General features: G+C 42.8%; 2 protein-coding genes across 2 annotated transcripts in view; one reads left to right on the top strand and one right to left on the bottom strand.

Annotated features, from left to right (window-relative positions):
- gabrg3 (gamma-aminobutyric acid type A receptor subunit gamma3) overlaps positions 1-6114 on the bottom strand; it is a 657746-nt gene extending 651632 nt beyond the window's left edge. Inside the window, exons 1-2 of the mRNA XM_072576994.1 lie at positions 5685-6114; positions 3807-3955 (exon numbers count right to left, since the gene is read on the bottom strand). Coding sequence (XP_072433095.1) covers positions 3807-3955; positions 5685-5737 — 202 coding nt within the window. The 5' untranslated portion in view covers positions 5738-6114. The remainder of the gene's footprint in view (positions 1-3806; positions 3956-5684) is intronic.
- The window catches only part of gabrb3 (gamma-aminobutyric acid type A receptor subunit beta3), a 686618-nt gene continuing 666076 nt past the window's right edge, over positions 6064-26605 (top strand). The window contains exons 1-2 of the mRNA XM_072576993.1: positions 6064-6252; positions 7673-7972. The gene's annotated coding sequence lies outside the window, so the exon portion shown is untranslated. The remainder of the gene's footprint in view (positions 6253-7672; positions 7973-26605) is intronic.

Here is a 26605-nt window from a genome sequence, read left to right on the forward strand (position 1 = left end):
AAGAAGGGCTGATGCCCGAAACGTCAATTCTCCTGTTCCTTGGATGCTGCCTGACCTGCTGCGCTTTTCCAGCAACACATTTTCAGCTCTGATACTCCAGCATCTGCAGTCCTCACTTTCTCCTCGAAGATTTTCCTACATAGTGTCAAGTTTGAGTGTCTCTGAAGCTGCACCCAGCCAGGTATGTGTAAAGAATAATCACACTCGTGACTTGTGCCTTATAGATCATGTTTGGTCCTGATAAATGAATCATTTGCTTCTTTCCTTTCTTCAGGCCCTCCCATCCCTGTGTTAACATCATGCAAACAAATCCAATCAAGGGTCTTTTTGGCAGGATGTAGTATAAACATTGTCTCTAAAATGGCATTGCATAATACAAACACCTTGATTGACAATGTATTAAGAGGCACAAGTAATTTTCTTTACAAAACGTATGGGGAATCTGGAAATTGAAAACTTTTACAGCCCAATCAAAACAGGACATAAAGATGTTCCTGCTTTGTGTTCTATTCAATCTAATATTTTTTCTTTACCACTCATACTGGCAGGAGAAAGTGAGGACTGCAGATGCTGGAGTACCAGAGTTGAAAAGTGTCGCGCTGGAAAAACACACCAGGCCAGGCAGCATCCGAGGAGCAGGAAAATCGACGTTTCGGGCATAAGCCCTTCTTCAGGAAGAAGGGCTTGTGCCCAAAATGTCGATTCTCCTGATCCTCGGATGCTGCCTGGCCTGCTGTGTTTTTCCAGCAGGACATTTTTCAATACTCATACTGACATCGTGTTATTTCCGTAGTAAAATGTAGAAAATATGTCAACCCCAAAAACAGCTAAGAAGTAACATTAACTGTTTTGCTGAAATGGATTTGACAAGTTGAAAAACCTTTCAGATTATTGTTTCAGGTATGAAACAACTTACCCAGGCTAACAGAAGATTGAAATAAAGCATGAATGAATCACTGAGCTCACCCAAAAGACAGCAAGTGCACAAAATATATTTTGACAAAAAATAATTTAGCTTTATATTCCTTCAGTTCAAGTGCTGCCTTTTAAACTAGGTTTTTCTTTGGATTATGTGTGATTTGCAGCCATGAATACAGAATTTTATTGACATACTCAAACAACTCGAAGCAGAATAGATGTTCATTCCACTTTTTTACACTGACACAAAGTAAGATTTGTGATTACAAATAAGAATTGTATCCTGTTGCTTTGCTGTGTCGATGTCTTCATTGGAATCACTGTCAAGATTTCACATGAGTTTTGTCTGGTTAATCTGCTGTCATTTGAAATAATCTACATGACCCATAAATCATATATATTAAAATGCCATACCCTACATCCTGCTATGCAGCTAGTTCAGTTCAGTGCACATAATTACATAACACTTCACTTTTTTATGTATTGGAAGTAAATGATGCACCTTCCAATAATTAGTTTTTCTCACCCTGTCTGCATGACAATTAGGATGTACTTTTTTTTGATAAATCCAGTGAAATCTTTGCTGACAGGTGTGTGATATTGAAATACACTGAATAATGGAATTTATGTTCAGCAAAGGAGCAATAACTGATAGCTTCAGTATTTGATTAACCGAGTCCACTGAAGTCTCCCTCCTCAATCACTCTATTACCAAACTATACAAGATATGAGATTCCATGTGGAAGGCAAATCTTTCACAGTGTTGAATTCTAGAGATTAAATTAAAACAAAGCATTCTACAATGCAGAATTTAGTGGCTAATATATTGGATTTTCTGTTATGGTCAGATATGGGAAAGAACAACTGCATTAAGTTGTCATGTGTAAAGTTTGGCCTTAAGCGTCTAATAAGCATCCTTGATCATGCACTTTATGTATGACAGCAAGCTTTGCTGGTCAACATTTCAATTTCACCATTTGTTGTAGTGTCAGTCATAACTCAGTTGGTAATCCTCACATCACTCAGTCTAAATGTTATAGGTTCCATTCTCACTATGTCCTGACCAATAATTATCCTCAGTCAACATTCACAACAACAAAAGATCTAGCCATCCTCACAGTGCCTCATTCAGGAGTTTGCTGTGTACAAATTGACTGCTGCATCACCTACAGAGGGCCATTACTTTTAAGGTAATCTGTGCTGCTGCAAGGTTCTATATAAATGCAAGTCTTCCTAGTTTTGTTTCTTTTCAACCATTTGAATTTGCAATCACTTTACAACAGGCCTTGATGGAAACAACCATGTCATAATGAATGAAAGTTTTTTTTAAATTGCAAAGTTCGTATTAGAATTAAAAATTGAAAGAATTGCCGACAATGTAAACCTGAAACAAAAACAGAAATTGCTAGAAAAGCTCAGCAGTTATGGCAGCACCTGTGGTGAGAAATTAGAGTTGACCTTTGGGTCCATTGACCCTTCCTTGGAAGGAAACGTTAACTCTGATTTCTTTCCACAAATTGGATGCAAGATTGGCTTGATGGTAGGAAGCTGAGGGTGATAACGGATGGATGCTTGTCAGACTGGTGGCCCGTGGAATGCCTTAGGGCTGAGAGTGGGGTGCTCGAAAAGCACAGTAGGCCAGGCAGCATTTGAGGAACAGGAGAATTGACGTCTCAGGAAATATCCCCTTCATCGGGAATGCCTCAGGAGTCTGTGCTGGGCTCATTACTGTTTGTTATCTATATCAATGATTTAGATGAGAAGGTACAAGGCATGATTAGCAAGTTTGCTGATGACACTAAAATAGGCAGCATCTTGGAGAGTGAGGAAGGTTATCAGAAATTGCAGCAGGACCTTCATCAGCTCGGCAAGTGGGCAGAGAAGTGGCAAATGGAGTCTAATAAAGGTAAGTGTGAGGTCTTGCATTTTGGAAAGTCAAACCAAGGTAGGAATTTCATGGTGAATGATAAGGCCTTAAGGAGTGTCGTGGAACAGAGGGATTTTGGAGTTCACGTTCACAGTTCTCTGAAAGTGGAGTCACAGGTAGACAGGGCAGTGAAGACAACTTTTGGCATACTGGCCTTCATCAGTCAGGGCACTGAATATCAAAGTTGGGACGTTATGTTGCAGTTATACAGGATGTTGGTGAGGCCACCCTTGGAGTAGTGTGTTCAGTTTTGGTCAGCTTGCTATAGGAAGTAGGTTAAACTGGAAGGAGTGTAGAAGAAATTTCCAGGGATGTTGCCTGGACTCAATGGTCTGAGAGTTGTGGGGACAGGTTGGACAAGCTTTTTTCTTTACAGCATAGGAGACTGATGGGGGACTTTATAAAGGTGTATAAGATCATGAGAGACATGGATAAGGTAAATCCACTCAGTCTTTTTCCTAGGGTTGGGGAATCGAGGAATAGAAGGCATCAGTTTAAGGTTTGAGGGGAAAGAATAAAAGGGAACCTGAGGGGCAATTTTCTTACACAGAGGGTGGTACAAATATGGAATGAGCTGCCAGTGGAAATGTTTGAGGTGGGTACATTAACAACATTTAAAAGGCATTTGACAAATACAAGGATAGGAAAGGATTAGAATATTAGGGTCAAATGCAGGGAAATGGGGTGAGTGTGGACGGACATTTTGGTCGGCATGGACCAGTGTAGGCCAAAGGGCCTGCCTCCGTTCTGTAGGCTTCTGTGATTCTAGGACTCTATGAGATGCTGCCAGACCTGCTGAGCTTTTCCAATACTTTCCATTTTTGTTTCATATTAGAATTGCCGGTTCAAAGAAAGCCTAGCCTATTAAACACTTAAACATCACCTGAACACCGCGGGCCACATGCAGTCAAAACTTTCCCTGAGCGAGGACATCGCTTACGAAATACCTGCTCGTACTCACTTCCAATGTCGGGGCGAAGTTTCTTATCATACTCCTTCAGCAGGTGGTTTAAAATCTTGGTCGCGTCTCTATCTTGCATCTTGGAAGTCAGCACCCAGGTCTGGTTGACCGTGCGATCTTCGTCCTCGCCATCGTCGATTTTTCTCGAGCTGCAAGACAGAGAAAAGGTGGCACTACCGTCACTACCTGCAAATTTGGCAAGCAGCGTTAACCAGGGGCGCCTGCAAACTTTGCACAATTTGTCTTTCTGAGTGTACTGGGGGCCCTCAAGGCGAACCGTGTGTGTGTATGCTGAAGGTTCAGGAAGCAGGGAACGAGCAGTCCTGAAGTTTGATCACGGGACGACTCCAGACAGCAACAGGTACCCAAGAGAAGTGGGTCACATATCTAGGACACTCGATCAGACAGGCTCAATGCCACTTTGCATCTGCACTTGCAGTTGGCATCTGGTGTGCAACATGCTCTGAGCTCTCATCTCGCCTTAACTCTTAAAGAAAAAGCGGGTTGGTGAGGCTTCCCTGTTTGTTTCTGAACATATTTAAAATGTCGACAGACCAAACTTGAACGGTTCACGCCGCCTTCAATTTTGATTGTGCGGATGTCAAAAAGGAGGTGGCGGGGGGGGGGGGGGGAGGAATGGGGGGTGGGGTGCGGTGGAAGGGGGAGTCATTTGCAAATAATATTTACCCCTGCCTTTGTGCACAGTGATGGGTGGGGGGGGGGGGTGCAATTTTGATTTCTTGATGGCGTTGCGCGCTCTGCCTCACTGGTTAGGATTGAGCAGCTCTCCAGATTAAAGGCGATGCCGCACGGTTATCGGTGCCGGGCCCGGAAGGAGCGAGATTCCTCCCCCACCCCGCCATCCCCACCCAGGCCGGCTGGAAATAAGAGAGAAGTCACAAATTGTCTGCTGCTTGCAGGTAGCGCTAATCTGTCAGTGGCAATTGTGTAAACCTGCAGTCCATTTGCACGCTCTTGCCAAGCCGTTTTTTGGTGCCTTTCTAAGTAGAGAACCTAATATGAAAATACACTCAGTGGCTGTCTATTCACTGTGCTCAGACACTCAACGGTGGGACCGGGATGGATTCCTGCTCCCACCGCTCGGCCTCTGAAAGATTAATTTCCATCATTTCACAATTGTATGATTAAATGATGGTGTCGATTAGATGCTCTGTCAACCCTGTTCGCATTGCCTTGAGAGTCCTCCCTCAGGCACACAGGCACCTTCACGGGAGATGTCCTCTGGATATCTGACACCGTTTAACTATTCGGTTGAAATCACTACTATGGGGCTGGAGGTGGGGGCAATTAAACACCACCCCCTCCCCCTCACCCTGTTTGACAATGTTGAGCCCACTTCTCCCCTGAAGCGGCTGAACTCGGGAGTTCAAGGGGTGAGTTCCCCCCACCCACCCATCTACCCCGTGGAGTGTGTTTCACTTTACTAAAGCCATTGTCCAGACTGAGTGGGGGAGATCCGAGTTTGCACAGCCCCGGCACCCGCGATAGAGACAAAACAAAAATCCCACAGCCAACCCCAGGACTGAGACTGTAGCCCTGCATCAGACCGTAAACTGCGACATCAGTAATAGTGCTCGGGGGAAGGTGGGGGGGGGGGGGGGTGGTGTTGGTGGGGGGGTGTGGGGGGGTTGGGTGGGAGACAACCCATAGACCCAAACCCACCGCTTCCCACCAGCTTCATGGCTGAGGCTGTGCATTTCACAACTTTTTTTTAAAAATTTGGAAATAGAAAAAGGGGGAGAACATCCACAGTCCCCATTGGCAGAGCAGTCAGGCAGAAACAACAGCCACTCGTCGCCCGCACAGTCAGGTAGCACCGTCCCTTCTCGGGCAATAATACCAGTAACATTTGCTTACCACGCTTGGAAGACTGAGAGTAGCAAGAAAGCTGCCAGTAGTTTCGTTAGCATCGTTGGGCGGGAGAGACGTGAAAGAGAGAGCGAGCCGGACAGTGGAGAGAGTGGATTTGGAGAGGAAGCTGAGAGACTTGAGTTTCGCTTCCCCCTCTGTGTAAGCAGCGGCTGTCTCCCGGTGTCTCTCACTTCGGAGCCATCAAGAGACTCGGAACAAATGAGACCGAGCGGTGCTTCCCGTGCTCAGCGATAAATCGCACATGCACCTCTGACAGGTGGGAGCGTTTGTGATGCTCCAGCCTTTCCATCCGGCACCGAGTGGCTGACAGAGTCAACTAGCCCCTCCTAGCTCCACAAGCCCTCTCCTGACGCTCATCTGCACCTCATTCGGCTCTCCTGCACTGGGGGAGAGAGGGGCCGAGCACCGAGCTCCAGCTTCCTCCAATTCCCACTTTTCCCATTATTCCAACCGAGGGGACTCCCATTGGGTTCACTGACGTCAGGTTTCACCGCAGGATCGGGCGATTAGTTTTGAGGAGGCCAGCAGTTTCCCTGCAATCAGGGCGAGCAAGGTACCGAGCGATCTACCTTTGGCTGTTGAAACCACCTCGGTGCGAGGGAATACAGATGTCTGGGTCCGAGATGTGACTGGGTGAATATGTGACGGTGCAAAAAGTGACAGGGTGCACTATGTGACAGGGGGCACGATGTGATAAGTGCAATGTGTGACAGGGTGCAGTGTGTGACGGGGGCAGTATATGACAGGGGGCAGTATATGTCAGGGGGCAAGTTATGAAACTGCAATCTGTGACAGAATGCAGTTTGTGACAGGGTGCAATATGTGATAATGAGCAATATGTGACAGGGTGGAATATGTGACAGGGTGCAGTATGGGATGGGGTGCAGTATGTGACAAGGTACAGTATGTGACGGTGAATATATGGCAATATGCAGTATGTGACAAGGAGCAATATTTGACAGGATGAAACATGTGACAGGGTGCAGTATATGACGGGGTGCAATATGTGACAAGGTACAGTATGTGACAGGTTGGAGTACGTGATAAGGTTCAGTATGTGACGGGGTACAGTGTGTGACAGGGTGCAATATGTGACAGGGTACAGTGTGTGACAGGGTAGGGTGTGTGACAGGGTGCAATATGTGACAGGGTACAGTGTGACGGGGTACAGTATGTGACAGAGTACAGTATGGGAATGGGTACAACATGCGACAGGCTGCATGCGTGACTGAAGCCGTATATGATTGTGTGGCTATGTGACGATACGATGTGTGTTGGTGTCCAATGTGTGACAGGGTGCAAAACATGATGGTGCATCTGAGACTGGATGCAATGTGTGCACGGGGTTATGATCCCTGGGCTTGGTGCCCTTTGATCATTCCCAGGCTGGATTCGTTAATATATTAACCAAGCTCGCCCATTTCCAAACCCTGACATCCTTTCCGTTACTTCAAGATGGGGTTTTAATCGGATTTACTCCGCGTTCTGATTCAACGCGATTAACCCAAGTGTCAGATATTTCTGCCCCTTGCTTTGCTGGCGCCCTGATACCCCGGGTCACGGCTCTGGCCATGACAATGACATTTAGTTTCTGTGATATCTGAGGAGTGTGTGTGTGTGTGTGTGGGGGGGGGGGCAACAGCTGATAAAATTACATGTAAAGTATAAAGATCGTGTTGATGTGCCCACCAGCCCTTGAACAGAGAGCGATACACACAAGGTTCTGAAGCATTTTGCGTGTATTTTGAGTTGGACTTTATAATCCAAGCAAACAGATTTCAGCAAACGATAAACACAGACAGGAGCAATTGCAATTATTGTTTGGAAAACTCCCTCTTGGTTTTTGAAGATCCCAAATCAAAAAAGGGTGACGGGAAAATCCCCACTCCGGGGTGAGGTGGGGTGGAAGGAGTCTCAAGTGTGTGGGGCTTCCAGTGCCAGACCGTGCTGAAATACTTTGTTTTTTTGTTCAGGTGACGCCGGACAACCTGGTTGCAGTATCGAACCTGCCGAGGGGCGTTGACTTCATAAAGGAGAATGGAGACAGCTGTTGTCCACTCTCTCCCCCCTCCACCCCCTCTCTCTTCTCTCTCTCTCTATCCCCTCCCTTCTCTCTATCTCTCTGCAGCCTCACTCACACGGGAGTCCCGGGGCAGCCAATTCCGCTGCTGTTCTGTCTTATGTTTCGTTCAGCGGGGCCAGGGATCGGAGGGAGAGTCCCTCTGAGAGAGGAGTGCATCTCGCTCGCAGCCGCTCCGGGGTGGACCGCTCGGGTAAGCGTTAACTCGGCTAGATTGTGTACGTGTTTGCTTTGGGGAAGTCTACGCGGGGAAAAGGTAATCTGTTCAACACATTGCCCGTAACAAAAGTGCGTGTTTCAGCGCACGCTCGACAGACCTGTAGCTCGCTTTAAACTGATGTAGAGGAACCACCGCAGAACACACACATACACACACACCACCCCCTCCAAACACACCTCCCCCCCACCCCCCTTCCACACGCGCAAACAATCGCGGGAAACTCCAGAGGGGTTCAGTTCAGTATTCATTGCGGTTTAGCAGTGTGTGGGGAGAGAGACATTAACTTTACAACACCAGGAGTTGGCGAAAATCGAGGGACTGACAGGCGTGTTCGAATATGGGGGGGACGGGTTGTTCGTCCGTTTGTCTGCTGCACAATAAAGTGTTAACAGTGAACATTTCAAGGCAGGGAATTTCACTCCGTCGACATTTCTAGGGTGTACACAGAGTGTAGACACCAACTAAGAACGTGTACTCTGAATATATGTCTACCGTGTGTGTATAAAATCAGTTTTCGCCTGATATTTACTGCACATCAGTATATCGATGCATTGGTGTGTCCTGATATATAAACTATTGTACAAACTGCCAGCGTGTACTCTGTATAAAATGTCAGTATTCCCTTTTATAATATACACACCCATTTCTGTAGAGTCCGTTTGTGTACGTTCTGATATATACATCAGTGGGCACTCTGAATATCTATAAACAAATATATATATATATATCAGATCTCAGGCAGTGGAGCGGGGGGTGACTCATCTGCAGTGAGCTATTGGCAAGAGTCTGATTCTCTGGAGCTAAGCCGACAAGGAGCCAAGTCTGTAGGTTCCTGGGGGAATAGGGGATGAGGGAGGGCCCGGGGAGGGATGGGAGGCAGTGACTGTCTGAGCCCGGAACCTCCCCGTGATTCTCCCCACAGATGGCGATGTGTCTGCGTGCGTTTGGAGGCGAACCTCTGGCGGCGGCAGTAACCAGTGCTCCTTCGAAGCAGGGTGCTGAGGGCACGCATCAACCAGACAGAGGGGCAAGCACATTGGGTGAAGTCCCTGAAAAGGTGGCATCGGCCTGGTTCGCCCCCCCCATCCCACTCCTCGGGTGTGTGGAACAGCCACTGGGGCAGGGGCCAGGTTTCCTGGAGCTCCCGTGGGGAGATGTAGGGTGGATCCCGCTTCGGATGAACCCAACCCCCCCCCCCCCCCCCCCGTTGTGCCTGATCCCCTCCCTCTGTTTATCTGGAATCTGGAAGCGTTGCTGTTTACTTGAAGTCAACGAGACGAGTCAACACTTGAACAAGCAGCTGAAAGTCAGAGCCCGAGTGAATGCGACCGAGTGTGTTAATGTGGTCAGATGCAGCTGAGGAGGATGTGGAGAGGCATTTTGGGGCGTTCGGGGTGGGGTAAGGCTCCTTGTGGCACGGTGGTAGCGTCCCTACCTCTCGGCCAGCAGACCCAGGCTCAAGTACCACGTTCTCCAGAGGAATGCGATAATATCCCTGAACAACTTGATTAGGAAAATATCCGGGGTGTAGGTCGGTAAGACTCCTTGAGGCACATTGGGAGTGTCCCTGTCTCTGAGCCAGGGGGCTCAAGTTCCAATTGATAACATGGGTTATCAAGTTGACCAGAAAATATTGGACGGGGTGAGAAGATAGAAACTAATTTCAAGCGAGGGAAAAATTAAATTGGGGGTCACCGTCATCATTCTTAACCCAGTCTGGTCATTTTGGAGATGGTGAAGCCCTCGCTAATAGGCTGAATGCTCTTGGCTTCCCGCCTGATATGGAGAATCCCCACCCAGGGGAGACTGTGTCAATCAGGCAAGTGCACGTAGTTCTAACACTTGTGAGAGATAAGCAGAAAGCACTGGTCATATGGTAAGACACACTTCACACTCCTTTGGTGACTATGAGAAAATTATATTTGCCTTTATTGGTCAAGGTGTTGATTATGGCCCGAAATCTCTCAGGGTGGTTGTGATGGAGCTGTGTATAACATTAGTTAGGCCTCAGCTGGAGGACTGTGTGCAGTTCTGTCATCTCATTCCAGGGAGTGCATGATCACATGGAAGGGGTGCGGAGGAGATTCACCAGGATGCTAGACCGGAAAAAAAATGAACTGTGACTGCTAGAAATCAAAATCTTAAACAGAATTCACTGGAGAAGCTCAGCAGGTCTGGCAAAACCTGTGGAAAGAAAGCAGAGTTAACCAGAAAAAACACAGTTCTTCTGAAAAAAGGGTCACTGCATCCAAAATGTTAATCTTGCTTTCTCCTCACAGATGCTGACAGACCTGCTGAGCTTCTCCAGCGATTTCTGTTCTTGCCCACCAGGATGTCGCCTGGACTGGAGTGATTCAGCAACAAAGACACAGGGGACTGTCTGGGCTTGTTTTCTTGAGAGCAGAGAAGGCTGAGGAGGATCGGATTGATGTGCACAAAGTTCTAAGGGTCATAGGCAGGCCAGGTAGGCAGAAACTTAGTGGAGGGGTCAGTAATGTGGGGGCACAGTTTTAAGGTAAGGAGCAGAGGTGTAGAGGAGACTTGAGGAAAACATCTTTCATCCAGAGGATGGTGTATATCTGGAACTTACTGCCTAAAAGGGTGGTGAAGGTGGGAACCTTCAAGACCATGAAGAACAATTTAGATGAATATTAGATGTACCATAGCATATCAGGCTCTGGACCAAGTGCTGGAAAAATAGGATCGGAATAGATGGATGTTTGACGACAATCATGGACACAGTGAGCTGAAGGGCCTTTTTTATGCTGTAAAAACTCTGACTCAACCATGTGCTGAGTCAGATTGTGGATACAAATAAGTACTACTGGACTGGCATCAAACATCTACACCAATTCCATTAAGAGATATTTCATTTGATGATTTAAGAGCAAAACCCTTCAGGTTGAAGATCTTAATATTGCCCCTTAAGATGCCACCCTGCTGAGTTATCTACGTTGGCCCTATAAAACAATGGGAAAGGTGAAGCTGTGCCCTATCACAAACAGCCCCCACGACAAACTCACTGACGTGAATGGATTGTTTTCCACAGCACGCTTTCTGCTGGGGCACGTTGATTTATCACTGGGACAGAGGATCACAGAATTCTGCCAGTGTGGACGCAGGCCATTTGGCCCATCAAGTACATCCCAACTGTCCGAAGAATATCCCACCCAGATCCAACCTGTCCCCACAGCCAACCTACATGGCCCTAGACACTATGGGCAATTTTACCATGGCCAATCCACCTGACCTGCACATCTTTGGATTGTGGGAGGAAACCGGAGCATCTGGAGGAAACCCATGCAGACACAGGGAGAATGTGCAAACTCCACACAGACAGTCACCTGAGGGTGGAATCAAACTTAGGATCCTGGTACTGTGAGGCAGCAGTGCTAACCATTGAGCCACCATGCACCAACAAGTTAAAACCTCAGCAGCCTGTTAACAGGTTGGCAAATTTAGTCTCTTTAAAGAATGCTTTGTGGCCTCAGCATCAACATATCTGGCGTTAATGGCTTACTTTGGTTAACCTGATGTCATCCCAGTTATCTGGCATTCACATGTAATGCAGGGTGAGCATGGCTGTTTAAACTGGCCTCAGACTATGGACAGGGAGATGTTAAGCTTCCGCCAGTGAATTTAATTTTGCACATACAAGGATGCCTGCCATTGGGTGTCAAAGCCCTGCAGACTTTATTGATTTTAAAGTGAATCCCAGCAATTATAGAAATTAATGTTTGTGTATGGAAACTAAATCTAGTTTCCATTCTTTTTCTGAAAATTAGATGACTGGGAAAAGGCTGATAGGAAGGTCTATTTCAGAGAAAAATAAACAGTGGAATCCTGAGTACAGCGGTCGGTGGAGTGAAAGCCCTGAGGGCAAGCAATGGACACTGCCTTATGAATTATTTGTGTGAGGTTCATCTGAACTTAGTGACAGTAAAGTTGCATCTCTCCATCCTCCCGACCACTATCAAGACAAAGAAAACTTCTTCCTGCCCCCTTCATTGCTGATTTTTTTCACAAAAAAAGAGAATTGCGCAGCAAAGTACTAATTGTTATCCCGTTTCTTAGTAGATTTATACGACTTTATTTTGCATGGGATCAATATAGCGGTGTGCTTATGTTCCTCCTGCTCACGTGTTTCCTAAATTCAGAAAGAGAAGCTTGCATTTATATAGCATCTTTCCCTACCAATCTCCCACAAGTATTACTTCAGCCATTTAACCTGTTACGGTTTTGTGTAGGAAAGATGGCAACCAAACCGTGCCCAAGGTTTGACAAACCATGCTGAAATAATGACTAGATCACCGGTTTTAATTTATCTTCGTAAGAAGTAAACACAGGATATAGCAGGAATAAAATAGCTACTCAAAGAATGGTCAACATTCCTTACAATTTCCAAGGCTGCACAGACAAAAACATTCGAGACGTACAGCATATGAAGAACCAGCAGCCATAAGAATGACAACATCAGGACCAGCTAATGAGGATATGAAGCTCCAATGGTAAAACTAATCGAAACAGATTCAAATAGGTTCACAAAATAATCTATTTAAAGGAAGAGCTTGTACTTAAATAGCAGTGTTCGTGATGTCAGGACATACCACACTATTTTACAGCCAATTAGCTCTTAAATTGGGTTATTGTTGTGATGTTCAACAGTCAGTACAGCACACAGTAAGATGCAACCAACAGCAGTGAAATAATGACTGATTGATCTGTTTTAGTGATGTTGTTTGAGGGATAATATTGTCCACGACTCCACAGGAGAGAATCTTCCTTCTCTTCCATGAGTGCTATGGATTTTAAACATATGTTGAAGAGCCTCAATTTAACATCACGTCTGAAGGATACCAATAATAAGGCATTTTATTTTATTGCATTGAGGTGTCTGCTTTAGACATTTGCGGAACTCTTTGGAGTAGGATATGAACTTGCCACTTCTAAGCTCGGGGCAAGAATGTTACCAGCAAACCAAGATTGACACCTTACTAAAGTTCTTACAAATATATAGAAGAATAAAAGTACAAGTGGACCAAAGTGCACACCATCCTCAGAGGACTGATATGGATGGAATGCTCCAAATCAATTTCTTTTGGGTACTCAGTTCTACAATGGAGTAAGCATATTTTGGAGTGTGCTCAAGGCTGTCTCACATTCTCAGATCATCGATGTAAAACTCTCAGATATTGCTCTCAAAATTTATGATGTAGTCTGGAACTCTTAATTGTGTTATAGCCTTACAGCAGAACCTCTGTCATTGCTATTCTCTGTGTAATTCACCTCAGTTGTAACTTATAGTGCTTCATTCATGAATCTGAGAGACCCATAACTCAACTTTAGTGCTATCAAAGAGCAACAATAGCTTTTGGCATGTGTGAAGCAGTGCATGTAACTCGCTGAATAAAATATTTTTGTTTCCCTTCCTGATGCTACAGAGAATGATTATTAGGAACTGAAGTGCTGGGTAATGCCCTGTGAATGATGTGAGACCGAGAGGAAGAAAAAAGTTTTGAATAATCAATTAGAAGAAAAAAGTGTAAGAACGACTTAGTATAAATCGTTATCTCACTGCTAGTTGATTGTTATTTCATTCTGAAACTAATATTCTTTGAGACATGGCTGCATTTTGGCATCTTCATGTTCTTCTGTTAAAACTATCATTTCAGTCCCATTGAGTTATTACCAGATCTTATCTTGTACCAGTTATGGAATAATAGGTTTATATAAAAAATTAGTATGGAAGGAAACCATTCAGCTATGATATGGAAAACATGTCAAATCTGGATCTGTAAGTCCAACTCAGTTAGTTCTCCCCTTTCTTTTCCCTACCGACTGTAATTTGTTTGCCTATTCGGGTGTTTATCCAATTCCCTTCCGAAAGCCGCAATTGAACCTACCCCTGCCGTACTGTCCAACAACCTTCAGATTCTAATTACTCTCATCCCCATGTTGCCATTAGTCTTTTTATTAGTTATCTAAAATAAGAGTCCTCTGTTTGTGGATCCTTCCATGAACAGACAGACCTCTATCAAATCTCCTCTTCACCATCCCTTCCTCAGGAAGAACATCCCTAGCTTCTCGAGTTCATCTGCACAACTGAAGTTTCTCATCCTTGGAACCAATTTCATGGATTTTGTCCCTGACTAAAACTTTCACATCTTTCAAAATTGAGGTAACCAGAATTGGACACAATGCTGCTGCGACGATGCTGTCACTTTAAGAAGGTTATTTTGTCCTTGGTTTTTTTCAAGAGAGGTCATAAAGGCAGAGGTGGCAAAATGTCTACTTTTACAATGGCAGGGGAATGGCCAATTCACCCAGTTCAGGTTTTACCTAGTTTGGTTTGGTTGTAACAGTGAGAATTGCTGGTTTTAGCAGTAGCAGAGAAGCTGCTACAGTCCAGAGAAAGGTTCCGAGCTTCAACAGATGATTCTTGACTGATTCTTTGCTCTGAAATCTCTCTGGCCTGTAAGAACTTGAGTTTGAATTTACCTTTTGCCGAGAGGTGTGTTTACGGGATGTTATGGGAATTGGAACACCTCCTTAGTTAAGTTGCTGTGTCGGGTCAGTTAAGTCTTCTAATGGTTAAGTTGTTCTAAATTCTGTTTTTTTTGTTTATGTTTCAACTATTGTGTTTAAAAAACACTGTTTTGCTTAAAGCTGAGTGGTTTAACCAGCTGCATCATACCTAGAATATCCATTTCACATCTGCCTTTAAAATAAGAAAAAGTTAGGGTCTGGGCTATCCTCTTAAAATATTTTGAGGGAGTCTGGCCTGGTCCATAAACTGCAGTCAAAGCCAAACCAGTGTTTCAGAAATGTTCATCATAACCTCCTTGCTTTTGAACTCTATTTATTAAAGCTCAGAGTTCTATTGCTGTATTTAAACACTTTTTCCATCTGTCCTGCCACATTCAATGATTTACATATGTACACCCTCAGGTCTCTCTGCTTCCATACCCCCTTTAAAATTCACTCATTATTTTCTCCTCACTCCTTGTTCAATGTATGAAAATGCACCACTTCTGCATTAAATTTAATCTGCCACTTGACTGCCTATTGCAGCAGCCTGCCTGTGTCCTCTTGTAGTCCATCACTACCCTCCTCACAGATCATAATACTTCAAATGTTGCTGTCATCTTCAAACTGTGTGCTGTCCACCTTGGATCTAGGTCATTGGTAGAGATGAAGGAAAACAATGACTCTGGAGATCTCTGCTTACCTTCCTCTGGCCTGAAGGAAACACCCACCACTACTCCTTTCTCTTGGTCACTCAGCCAACTCCACATGTTTGCAGTATGTCCCACTTATTGCAGAAGTTCCAGGTTTTCTGACAAGCCTAAAACATGGCAGTCTATTGATCGTCTTTTGAAAGTCCATCCTCTTCAACCTTTTCTGTCAACCAATTTTTAAAAAGTCCAACAATGTTATTTAAATACAATTTGCTTTGAACAAATTTGTGCTGGCTTTCCTCATTTGTTCATGTTCGAGTTAATTTTTAACCTGAAATTTCTTGAAATATACCAGTTAAAAAGAGTATTTTCCAGAAGAATTATGTATTTGAGCATCATTACATTGGGAGAAGATTGTCCAGTTTGCCAGAAAGGAAAAATACCTCAAAAAACAGCTAAGAAAAACAACAGGAAAAACCTAGAAAAACTTACAGTGATAGTTCATCATCTGAAAGAGAGACAGATTTATATCCATACAGTTCTTTCTTACCATGTTAGAACACCTCAATGCATTTCATACAATTATTTGCCATTAATCTGCATTTGATTTGTAAACCAATGTGTCAGCCATTTCACCCTTGTAATATCTTACATTCAACATTAAAATGAATGACCAAATGTTTTGCCATTTTAACGTATAAGTTCACCTGAAAATATTTATTCCTATACCAGGACAAGCATCAGTACATCTTCAACTAATTGTTTAATTTTGTTATTGTTGATTTTACACTCCTGAAGGTAAGGGATATTGGTGTTCAGAAGTGGAATATTTCACATTGCAAGTACTCACTTGTCAGCACTGTCAAGCACATCTAGATCAGATATAGCACAGTTAGGTACAAAGTTCCATCAGCTCAATAAACTATCGGTGAAGTAGATTAATCTTTTTTTTAAAGTACAATATTTGTGTTTTTTGACAAACCTGGAATGTATGAAAAAGGAAGCTTTCTATTTCTTTAACTATTTTCACATCTGAGAAATGTGCTAATAAGCTTAACGAACAATGCAGTATTTGAAATATTGTATACTGGATTAGTGGTGCTGGAAGAGCACAGCAGTTCAGGCAGCATCCAACGAGCAGCGAAATCAACGTTTCGGGCAAAAGCCCTTCATCAGGAATAAAGGCAGTGGCCTGAACTGCTGTGCTCTTCCAGCACCACTAATCCAGTATTTGATTTTCAGCATCTGCAGTCATTGTTTTTACCTTGTTGATTTGAAATATTGTGACTACTACGATGTTGGCTAACGTAGCAATCATTTTACACACAGTAAGGTCCAAAAGAGTAGAAACATCGTGTGTGTAAAAGACCTTGTCACATCCTTAAGACATTGCAAAGTACCTCATAGACAGTGGAGTGAACTTGAAGTGCAGTTAGCACTGATATGTTGAAAAACATGTCTACAGAAATCTCACTGACAGTAAACAAAGTGAATGATTAAAGCAGACTGTAAGGATGCAGTGTGAATCATTTTTGTGAAGTCTTTCTCCACTTTCTCCTCAAGTTCCAGCTAACATTGTTATATTAACCACCACCACTGTAAACAGGTCACTGGTCACATGTCAACCTATTATTCCTGGCACAACACTTCATTGTTCAACAAAGAGAAAGAAAACATCAGAAGCCTTCTCCACAATGGTTTAATAAGCCAACAAGGTTTTAATAATAAGAACATCTCAAATCAACCATTCATCAGAAATCAACCGACTACAAAGGGAAAAAGTGCAGACAATAACTTCAGACCTGGAATAGGGCAAAAGGGTGCCCGAAATGAAAATTAAATACAGGATGAAATACCTGTGAAGAGAAGATAGTGCATTTTGGGGAAAGTAAATCAAATTACTGAACAAGGAAGATAACTCTGTTCAGAATCGGAAATACCTAGTAAGTCTAAAATAGTATTTAGAAAAATGCATCCATGTAGCACTTGTAATTTTCATGCACTATCCATATGGTTATCTCATTCGTACCCTAATAAGTCAGTGTCGTGATGGAACATGTATAGAGTCCCATTTCTATCTTGCTTTGCTGCACTTGAACGAGAGTAAGTTATTTTGTATCATCCTGGTTTGTGCAGCATCTTTAGTGCATATTGAATCCAAAAGAAATGAATGAAACTATATCTGTCTTGTCTCTGCAAATGAGTTGTCTTTATTTAAGTTGAATCCCTGAGGCAATTATGACCAGACAATAGAAATGACAAAACACAGGAGGCTGCTAAATTCTCAACTGAAGTGAGACCTATAGCAGACCAAAAAAAGAAAGCTATCAATGAATCACATTTCAGACAGTGCTATTAAATGACAGGAAAACCCTGGACTTGTTGTTAGAATGTGCATAGCCTCCTGCTCTGGTGTATAACATGCAAGCCCAAAACTGAAGCAAAAAAAGGGGGTGTGAATGCATACAAAATACTTGAAAGACTCTGTAGGTCATTTAGTATCCAGGGAGAGAGAAGCAGAGCTGATGGTTCAAATCTGTGACCTTTCAACAAAACAAAAGCAAATTACTGCGGATGCTGGAATCTGAAACCAAAAGAGAAAATGCTGGAAAATCTCAGCAGGTCTGGCAGAATATGTTAGGAGAGAAAAGAGCTGACATTTCGAGTCTAACTGACCCTTTGTCAACGCTTTAATATAGGGCCAGTTAGACTCGAAACGTCAGCTCTTTTCTCTCCTTACAGATACTGCCAGACCTGCTGAGATTTTCCAGCATTTTCTCTTTTGGTTTCAACAGAACAACTCTCTCTTCTTTATTGATTGTCAGCCTATCCACTATTTCAACTATCTCTTCTTTATTATGATTTGTGCAGTGTCTCATTCTTTGATAAAGAAGGATGCAAAGTTTTCATTTAGTACCTTAGCCATGCCCCCGAACAAATAATCTGTTTTCATGTCCTTTCTTTAAACACTATTTTAATATTTATATGCCTACGGAAGACTTTTGGATACCCCTTATCATAGTACCATAGTTGCCAATGTTTTCTCCTTCTCTGTCTTCACTTCTTGTATTTCCCATTTCACATCCTTTCTATATTCAGGTTCAATTTATTAACTGAACTATCCATTTTGCAACTCTCATATTCACCTGTATTCTGCTTCATCATGCTGTCTGTCAGTTCCTCCATTCTGGGAACTCTGAGTTTTTGTTTTGAATTGCCTTTCTCTGTCATGGGAATGTATCTTAACTGTACTCAAACTATACCAATTAACTCAATGCGATTTGAAATTTAATGTTGGTACAATCACAATTATTTTTTGTAATTTTATTTAAAATCATTGCATAAGAATATTGACATCATAGAACAATGGAAAGTACACCTGTAACATTTTTCAACTTTGTCAAATAAAAGAACTTACTTTTCTCACATCTTCCAGTGTTTTCCTTCCCGAAGCCCCTATAATATTGTTTTTAGATATGTTTCAAATTTTAAATTTACTTGAGAGCTTCAGCAAATTATCTCTTCAGGAGTGTGACACACATATTCAGTTGCAACAGAGAAATGGTCCCTTTTGTAAATGTCACATTTACATCCATTTTTTGTGAGCCTATTAGTAGCTATCCTGCTTTGCGAGGGAGATGGTAAACCAAGTAAAACCACAATGCTCTTAAGGTAGCCACATAGAAACTTTTGTGCTGTTAAGAGATTCAAAGCTAGTTCATCTGAATGGCAAATATGTCCAATTAACACCAGATCCAGCCAGGCATACAGCACTGTTGCTAATTAGAATTCATTGGGTCATCTATGATGTTTCATGTGCCAGGCTCATCAGTGTGAACTTAATTTTTTTCCCATTTTACTCAAGTTAACTCTGCAAGCTAATGGCCAGATGGCTGGTAGTCACCATAGACTCAGAAGATCATAAGGCTGTTCGTTCATTAGAGAGGGAGACAATTGATGGTATTTTAAACTGAGTATCACCACACTGAGGGGCAAGGACAAGAGGTTGGGCCTTCGTGGTATTTTAACATTTTCCGTAGGTTGTCTTGGATGAAAGTGGTAACTACTTGTTTTGAGACCTACTCACAAGAATATAGTTGCATAAGCCTTCAACAGCTTGGGGTTGCGTTTCGTGGAAAAAATGTTTTCTATCCACTGATCTAGTGACAGTGGCCCAGCTGGGCAGGAGATGGATGGCAGTAACTCACTGAAATATGCCTTTATCCTGTTTTCGTCATTTGCTTGGTTGTAATGGCACAGACTAGTAAGCGTGGCATTGACAATTGTCTGCTACTTAGTCAGTGTGGGAAACTCTGCATTCATACCTACTCATGTACTTTCTGAAGCCATCAGTTCAAATGCAATTGACATCTTGGGTGGAGCTACGATTGTGTACTCCCAGTCAAGCAACCATAGCTTTGAGTGATATAAAATGCTTTCCAGATACCCAAGTGGGATAGTTATTGAATGCTGGCCAAGACACCAGGGAGGATCTCTTGCCTTTCTTTAAATAGTGCCATGAGACTTTTAGTCTCCATTTCAAAGAGAGAATGGGTCTTGGTATAATTTTTATCTAAACTTGTGACATCTCATAATATGGTTATTTCCCAAGTTCCACATTGAAATACCTGGTGTGGTATGAATTTAGTGTCGAGGATGTAGTGCTGGAAAAGCACAGCAGGTCAGGCAGCATCCAAAGAGCAGGGGAATCGATGTTTTGGGCATTAGCCCTTCATCAGGAATGAGGACTTGTTCAGGCCCTGCAGTCCTCACTTTCGACTCATGGTATGAATTCAGTAAAGCCAACTTTGACTAAGTTGGAAACCAAACCATTGAAGTGAAACATTGGCCCAAACCTTACTGTCTCCTGATGGTTGGAGATAAAAAAAAAGTATCAGGAGGTTCTTGTCAGGACCCTGATGGACAGACAGATGTTTAACCTACCAAAACGATGATTCCCATTGTCTGGAACCTTCTGTGAAAGGCCTTGACCCTGAACTCAGGGCGGAGACCTGGGCTAGGTAAGTGGAACCTAGCAATCTGCTGACCCATAAAATATTATTTTCAATAAGCAGTTAGGTATAGTTCTTAGGAATTAAGGGATCAAAAGGTATGCGCAGAAAGCAGGAATAGGATACTGAGTTGGATGATCAGCCATGATCATATTGAATGGTGGAGTCGGCTCAAAGAGCTAAATGGCCCACTCCTCCTATTTTGTATGTTTCTATGTTTCTATTAGATTAATACCTGATCTTACAGCTGGGTGGCTCCACAGCCTTCCACCCAAATCATCAGCCCCAAATGATTCTGATGAACACCAGCCATCAGACAACCCCCAGCCATCTGACATCCTCACCTGCCCAACCTTCCAATCACCAACCACATCCACGACCATCCAACTACTCCCTAGCCTCGCCCAACCACACCCAACCATCCAACAACACATCCCTCACCCAATTCAATCATCTCGTCAACCTGTCTTGACTAATCCTTCATCTCCCAATCACATATTCAACCTGACCTCTCCAATTCACCCTGACTTGATACGACTACCTCCTGACAACCTGACTGCCTTGCAGATCAGTCAACTATCTTTTCAACATGGAGAAAGTGAGGACTGCAGATGCTGGAGATCAGTGTCAAAAGGTGTGGTGCTGGAAAAGCACAGCTGGTCAGGCAGCACATTGGATGTTGCGTGACCGGCTGTGCTTTTCCAGCACCATACTTTTTGACTCTTTCCCTCCAACATGACCTGATTACTACTCAGAAGTCCAACTAACCGCTGGCCTGACAACCCATTCACCCACCAACCTACCTAGCCACCTCATCACTTACCCACTTCATCCATCTGCCCACCTCCTCCATCCACTGATCTGATTATGGTCTCAACTCCAGTGACCTGACTGTCCCCACCCATTACACGTATTGTTCAAACATCTAGCCAACTCAGCTTGAACATATTCAATGACCCAAAATCTACTGTTTTCTGAGAAACAAAATTTCACAGACGAGCAGTCTCTGATATTTAAAAAAAACTCTTCATCTCGACTTAAATTTGGAGATCCCTAATTTTTAAACTATGTTCTCCAGTAAAGACTTCCCACAAGGGGAAACATCCTTTTCAAGGTGATGGCAGTGTAGGACGCTCTAGCTGGATCTCTCCTGCTCTGTCTGCTTCTTTCTCTTTTCTCTTTGGTGTTTTTTCTCTCTCTGCTTTTCTCTTCTTTCTTCTTGGAGAAGACGTTCTGAACTTCCAGCCTCAGCATGGACCTGGTCAGGCAATCTTTTGGCATAATATGGCAGTCTCTCAGCCCTGCGTTGTGATCTTTTGGTGATCGGTGGCAGTCTTTCAGTCCAGCGTGGACGTCCGAGGTGATTCCAGAGTAGTCTCCTGGCCTCGAGGTGAAGGCTGACGCAGTCTAGAGTCAAGGCCCGGCTGGAGGTTAGGTGCCAATGTGGAAAGGGTGGGAGGGTCTGTCATTCTGAACTTTGTATTTCTTTTTTTTCTAATTTATTTCTACAATCTGTGATACTGGATTTTTAATTATTCTTTGTTTCCTAAGAATTTGAACTGAAGAATCTGTACCTAGGTACCTTGTACCTAATATGGCACCTTAAGTGGTGCCCTGTAAAGCTTTCACTGTACTCATTTGAGTCCATGTGACAATAAAGCTAATTCACACATTTATCCTTTCAGCCTCCAACTTGTCAAGTTCCCTCAGGATCGTATTTGCTTTAACAAGATCAGTTCTCAATCTTCTAAACCTGAATATGAATTGGACCAGCCTTCTTTTCTTTATTCATTCAAGGGATGTGTGTGTCACTGGTAAGTCCACTAGTCATCCAATGAATGGCAGTGTTGAGCTGATGCATTTCAGTTCTTGGGGTGTAGGAATCCCAGAGTGCTGGTTAGGAGGGAGTTCCAGGATTTTGACTCACTAACAGTGAAGGAATAGTAAAATAGTTACAAGTTAGGATGGGTCCTGGCTTGGAGAGGAACTTGCAGATTGTGATGTTGCATTGCATCTGATACCTTTGTTCTTCTACGGGGTGGAGAAAACAGACTTGGAAGGTGTTGTTGGAAGGTCATACGTAACCTTTTCCCATAAACAAATCCTCCCATCCCAGAATTAGTCAAGTGAATGTTTTCTGAATAATCTCAGGTTATTAGGTAAGGAGACTAAAACTGCACACAACTCCAGAAGTGGCAGCAGTACTTCCCTACTTTTATACCTTGCAGAAATCACTAACAATTCATTTGTCTTACTGATCACTTGCTGTACCCGCACACTGACTTTTTATGATTCATGTGCCAGTACATCCAGATTGCACTACAGTCTGTTTCTTCAATGCAAATTGGGTTTAATGCAATTGAAGAATTTTGTTCAGTTATTTGTAGAACACAAACTTTCCTTAGCTGTATTGGCTATATTGTGATTCCAGCCTTTTAGTTTAAATAGAGCGGCTTTGTGCGATTTCCTTATAACACAGGATCACCTGAGGTCGGAACTATTGTGTTATTTCATAACCGACAGTATCCTGCCACCTCTCTCTCAGAATGGTGTACCTCTCTCTCAGAATGGTGTACAGCTTTTCTTGTTTTGCCAAAGTGGACAAGTTCACATTTTTCCACATTATATTCGAACTGTCAGGTTTTTGCCCATGCACTTAACCTATGTAAAGCTCTGTCAACAATATACTCTTGACAACTTACTATCCTAACCATCTTTGTATCATTAGCAAATTTAGCTACCACATTTGGCGTCTTTGTCTAAGTGATTGATATGGATAGTAAACAGATTGAGGCTGCAGCACTGAGGACTCTGGTGTTCCATCAAACTGAATACTCATCCCAATTATTTTATATTCATTTGGGGGACACTTGCTGGCTGGGCCAGCATTTATTGCCATTGTGAATTTGTTGGTGAGCTGACTTCTTGAATTGCTGCAGTCCATTTGGTGTAGGTACATGCGCAATGCTGTTAGGGAGGGAGTTCCAGGATTTCACAAGCATAGGAAGACATGTAGGTCACTTGGCCCTTCGTACATATTCTGCCATTCAATAAAACCATGGCTGATCTGCCTTTAACCTCAACTGAAATTCCTGCAATGTCTTCAGCTGCTTCACCAATGACCTTCCCTCCATCATAGCATCAGCAATGAGGATGTTCGCTGATGATTACACAATATTCAGCATCATTCATAACTCCTTAGATACTGAAGCAGTAATGATCAAATGCAGCAAGGCAACAATCTCTGTGGCCAACGTGAAAGATTCTAACCATAATTCCTTGACATTGAATGGCATTATCATTATTGAAACCCCTCCCCCAGTATCAACAAGTTGGGGTTACCATTGACCAGAAATTAAACTGTACCATAGAAATGTCAAAAGGATGTTTCCACTTGGTGCTTTATCCCCTTGGTAATCAAGAATCTATTCATCTCTGATTTGGAAATACTTAAAGATTCTGCATCCACAGGCTTTTCAAGAAGGAACGTCTAAAGAGTCACAACATCTGGGGGAAAATAATGTTTCCTCAATGCTGACTTAAATGGGTGACTCCTTATTTTTAAACTGTGACCCTGGTTGTAGATTTTCCCACAAATGGAAACATCCTTTTGACATTTCTATGTTACAGTTTAATTTCTGGTCAATGGTAACCCCCAACTTGTTGATACTGGGGAAGGGGTTTCAATAATGATATTGCCATTCAATGTCAAAGAATTATGGTTAGATTCTTTCACGTTGGTGATGGATATTGTTGTCTTGTTGCATTTTATCATGACTGCTTCAGTGTCTGAGGAGTTGTGAATGATGCTGAATATTGTGTAATCTTCAGCGAGCATCCTCATTGCTGATGCTATGATGGAGGGAAGGTCACTGGTGAAGCAGCTGAAGACATTTACGCCTGGGACTCTACCCTTTGGAACTGCTGCAGAGGTGACCTGACATTGAGAGGACTGACTTGTAACAATGATAACAACTTCCCTTGAGCTAAGTATGGTTGCCACCAATGGAGAGTTTCCTCCTTGTTCCCATTGATTAGTTTTTCGAGGGCTCCTTGATGTCATGCTCAGTCAAATGCTGTCTTGATGTCCATGGCAGCACTTCACCTCTGGAGTTCAGAATTGACTTCTCCCTGCTTGTCAACCAATCTTCTATCCATCTTTATATGTTACACCCTAAACCATGATCCGTTATTTTGTGTACAAATCTTCAAAGTTGGACCTTATTGAATGCCTTTTGGAAATCCAGATATATTACATCTACTGCTTCCCCTTTACCTTCCTTGTTTGTAACTTGAAGAGTGCTAATAAATCTGACAAATAATTTCTCTTTAACAATGGCCTGTTGACTCCAGCTGATTATATCCTGCTGTTATCTCCTTTATAATTGGTTATAACATTATTCCTATGATAGGTATTAGGTTAACTTTAGCCCTTATAGTTCCTCTCCACTGCATTTCTCTTTTTTCAGATAGTGGGATTACATTTGCAGTTGTACAATTTTCCTGTTGAAACCTTCCCTGAATTTAGGAAATTTTGGAGGATCACAACTAATGCCACTCTGCCTCTAACCATTTCATACCTCGTCAATCAGATCCCTGAGAAATGTCATCTTTTAGCTTCAATGGCTTTCTCAATATAACTTCCCTAGTGATTATGATTGTTTTAAGTGTCTCCATCCCTTTTTATCCCTTGATTTTGAACTTTTCTTCGTGTGTATCATATATCTTCCAACGTCCTTACAGTCACAAAATATTTGTTCCAATACTTGCACATTTCCTTGTTTCTGATTGTTCCTTAGAGACTGAATGTAGGAAAACAAATACTCACTTTAATTACTCATTTTCTTTCAAACTACTTATAGAAATTTTTATGACTGGCTTTTCAAATTTTTAGCTCAATTTCTCTCCTACTTTATTTTATCATTCATTTTTAATTATTCTTTGCTAACTTCTACAATCTGTCCAATCTTCTGACCTACTATTAATCTGTGTAGTATTTTATGATTTTTCTTTCAATTTAGTACAATCGTTAACTTTATTTATTAATGTTTGATGGTGTATAGCCCTTATAGATTTTTTTTTCTTGAAGGAACATCTTTGCAGAGGGTAATGAAATATATCTTTTAATGTCTATTACTGCTCCTCTGCATTCCCACCTTTTAACCTATTTGCCCATAATACTTCAGCCACTTTATCTTTATATCCTTCTAACTGCCTTTATTTAACTTTAAGACTAGTCTTAGATCAACTCTCTTTACTGACAAATTAAATGCGAATTGCATCTTATGCTCACTACTCCCTAGAGGTTCATGTACAACAGCACCATTATTTTTATTCACCTGTGAGATGTGGGCATTGCTGGCTGGCTCAACATTTATTGCCTGTCCTTAGTTGCCATTGAGAAGGTGGTGGTGAGCTGCCTTCTTAAACCGCTACAGTCCATATGCGGTATGTAGACCCACAATGCCCTTAGGAAGGGAATTCCAGGATTTTGACCCAACAGCAGTGAAGGAGCAAGTCAGGATGGTGAGTGGCTTGGAGAGCTATTTGAGGGTGATAGTATTTCCATACATCTGCTGCCCTTGTCCTTCTAGATGGAAGTGATTGTGGGTTTGGAAGGTGCTGCCTGAGAATCTTTAGTGAATTTCTTTAGTGCATCTTATTGGTAGTACACCCTTCTGCTCCTGTCAGTGGTGTAGGGAGTGGTTGCTTCTAGGTGCTAATGAAGCCGCCTCTTTTGTCCTGAATGGTATCAAGCTTCTTTAACATTATTGGAGATGCACCCATCCAGGCAAAAGGGGAGTATTCCATCGCACTATTGACTTGTGCCATGAAGATTGTGGACAGGCTTTGGGAAGTCAGGAGGTGAATTACGTGCTGCCATATTTCAAGCCTCTGAACTGCTCTTGTAGTCACTATTTGTATTGCAAGTCCGACTACATTTCTGAACAATGGTAACTGCAAGGATGTTGATAATGTGGAATTCAGTGATGGTAACACTATTGAATGTGATGGTTTGATTGGCTCTTATCAGATATGGTAATTACCTGGCACAAAATCAGAAAGCAATAGCAAAACTCAGCAGGTGTGTCAGCAGGCGGTGCATCATCGAGGACCAAAAGGCCTGTACTGCGCTGTAATGTTCTATGTAATTTCTGACCCTTTTTCAGAACTGGACCCGAAATGTTAACTCTGCTTTCTCTCCACAGATGCTGAGTTTCTCCAGCAATTCTGATTTCGGTTCTGATTTGCAGTATCCACAGTTCTTTGTTTTTTTTTGTCATTATCTCGTGCTTGAATGATACAAATGTTACTTGCCACTAGTCAGTCCAAGCCTGGCTATTGTCCAAATCTTGTTGCATTTGAACATGAACTGCTTCAGTATCTGAGGAATCAAGAATGGTGCTACTTCATTG

The sequence above is a fragment of the Chiloscyllium punctatum genome, chromosome 9 (assembly GCF_047496795.1).
Source record: "Chiloscyllium punctatum isolate Juve2018m chromosome 9, sChiPun1.3, whole genome shotgun sequence".
NCBI classification, from domain to species: domain Eukaryota; kingdom Metazoa; phylum Chordata; class Chondrichthyes; order Orectolobiformes; family Hemiscylliidae; genus Chiloscyllium; species Chiloscyllium punctatum.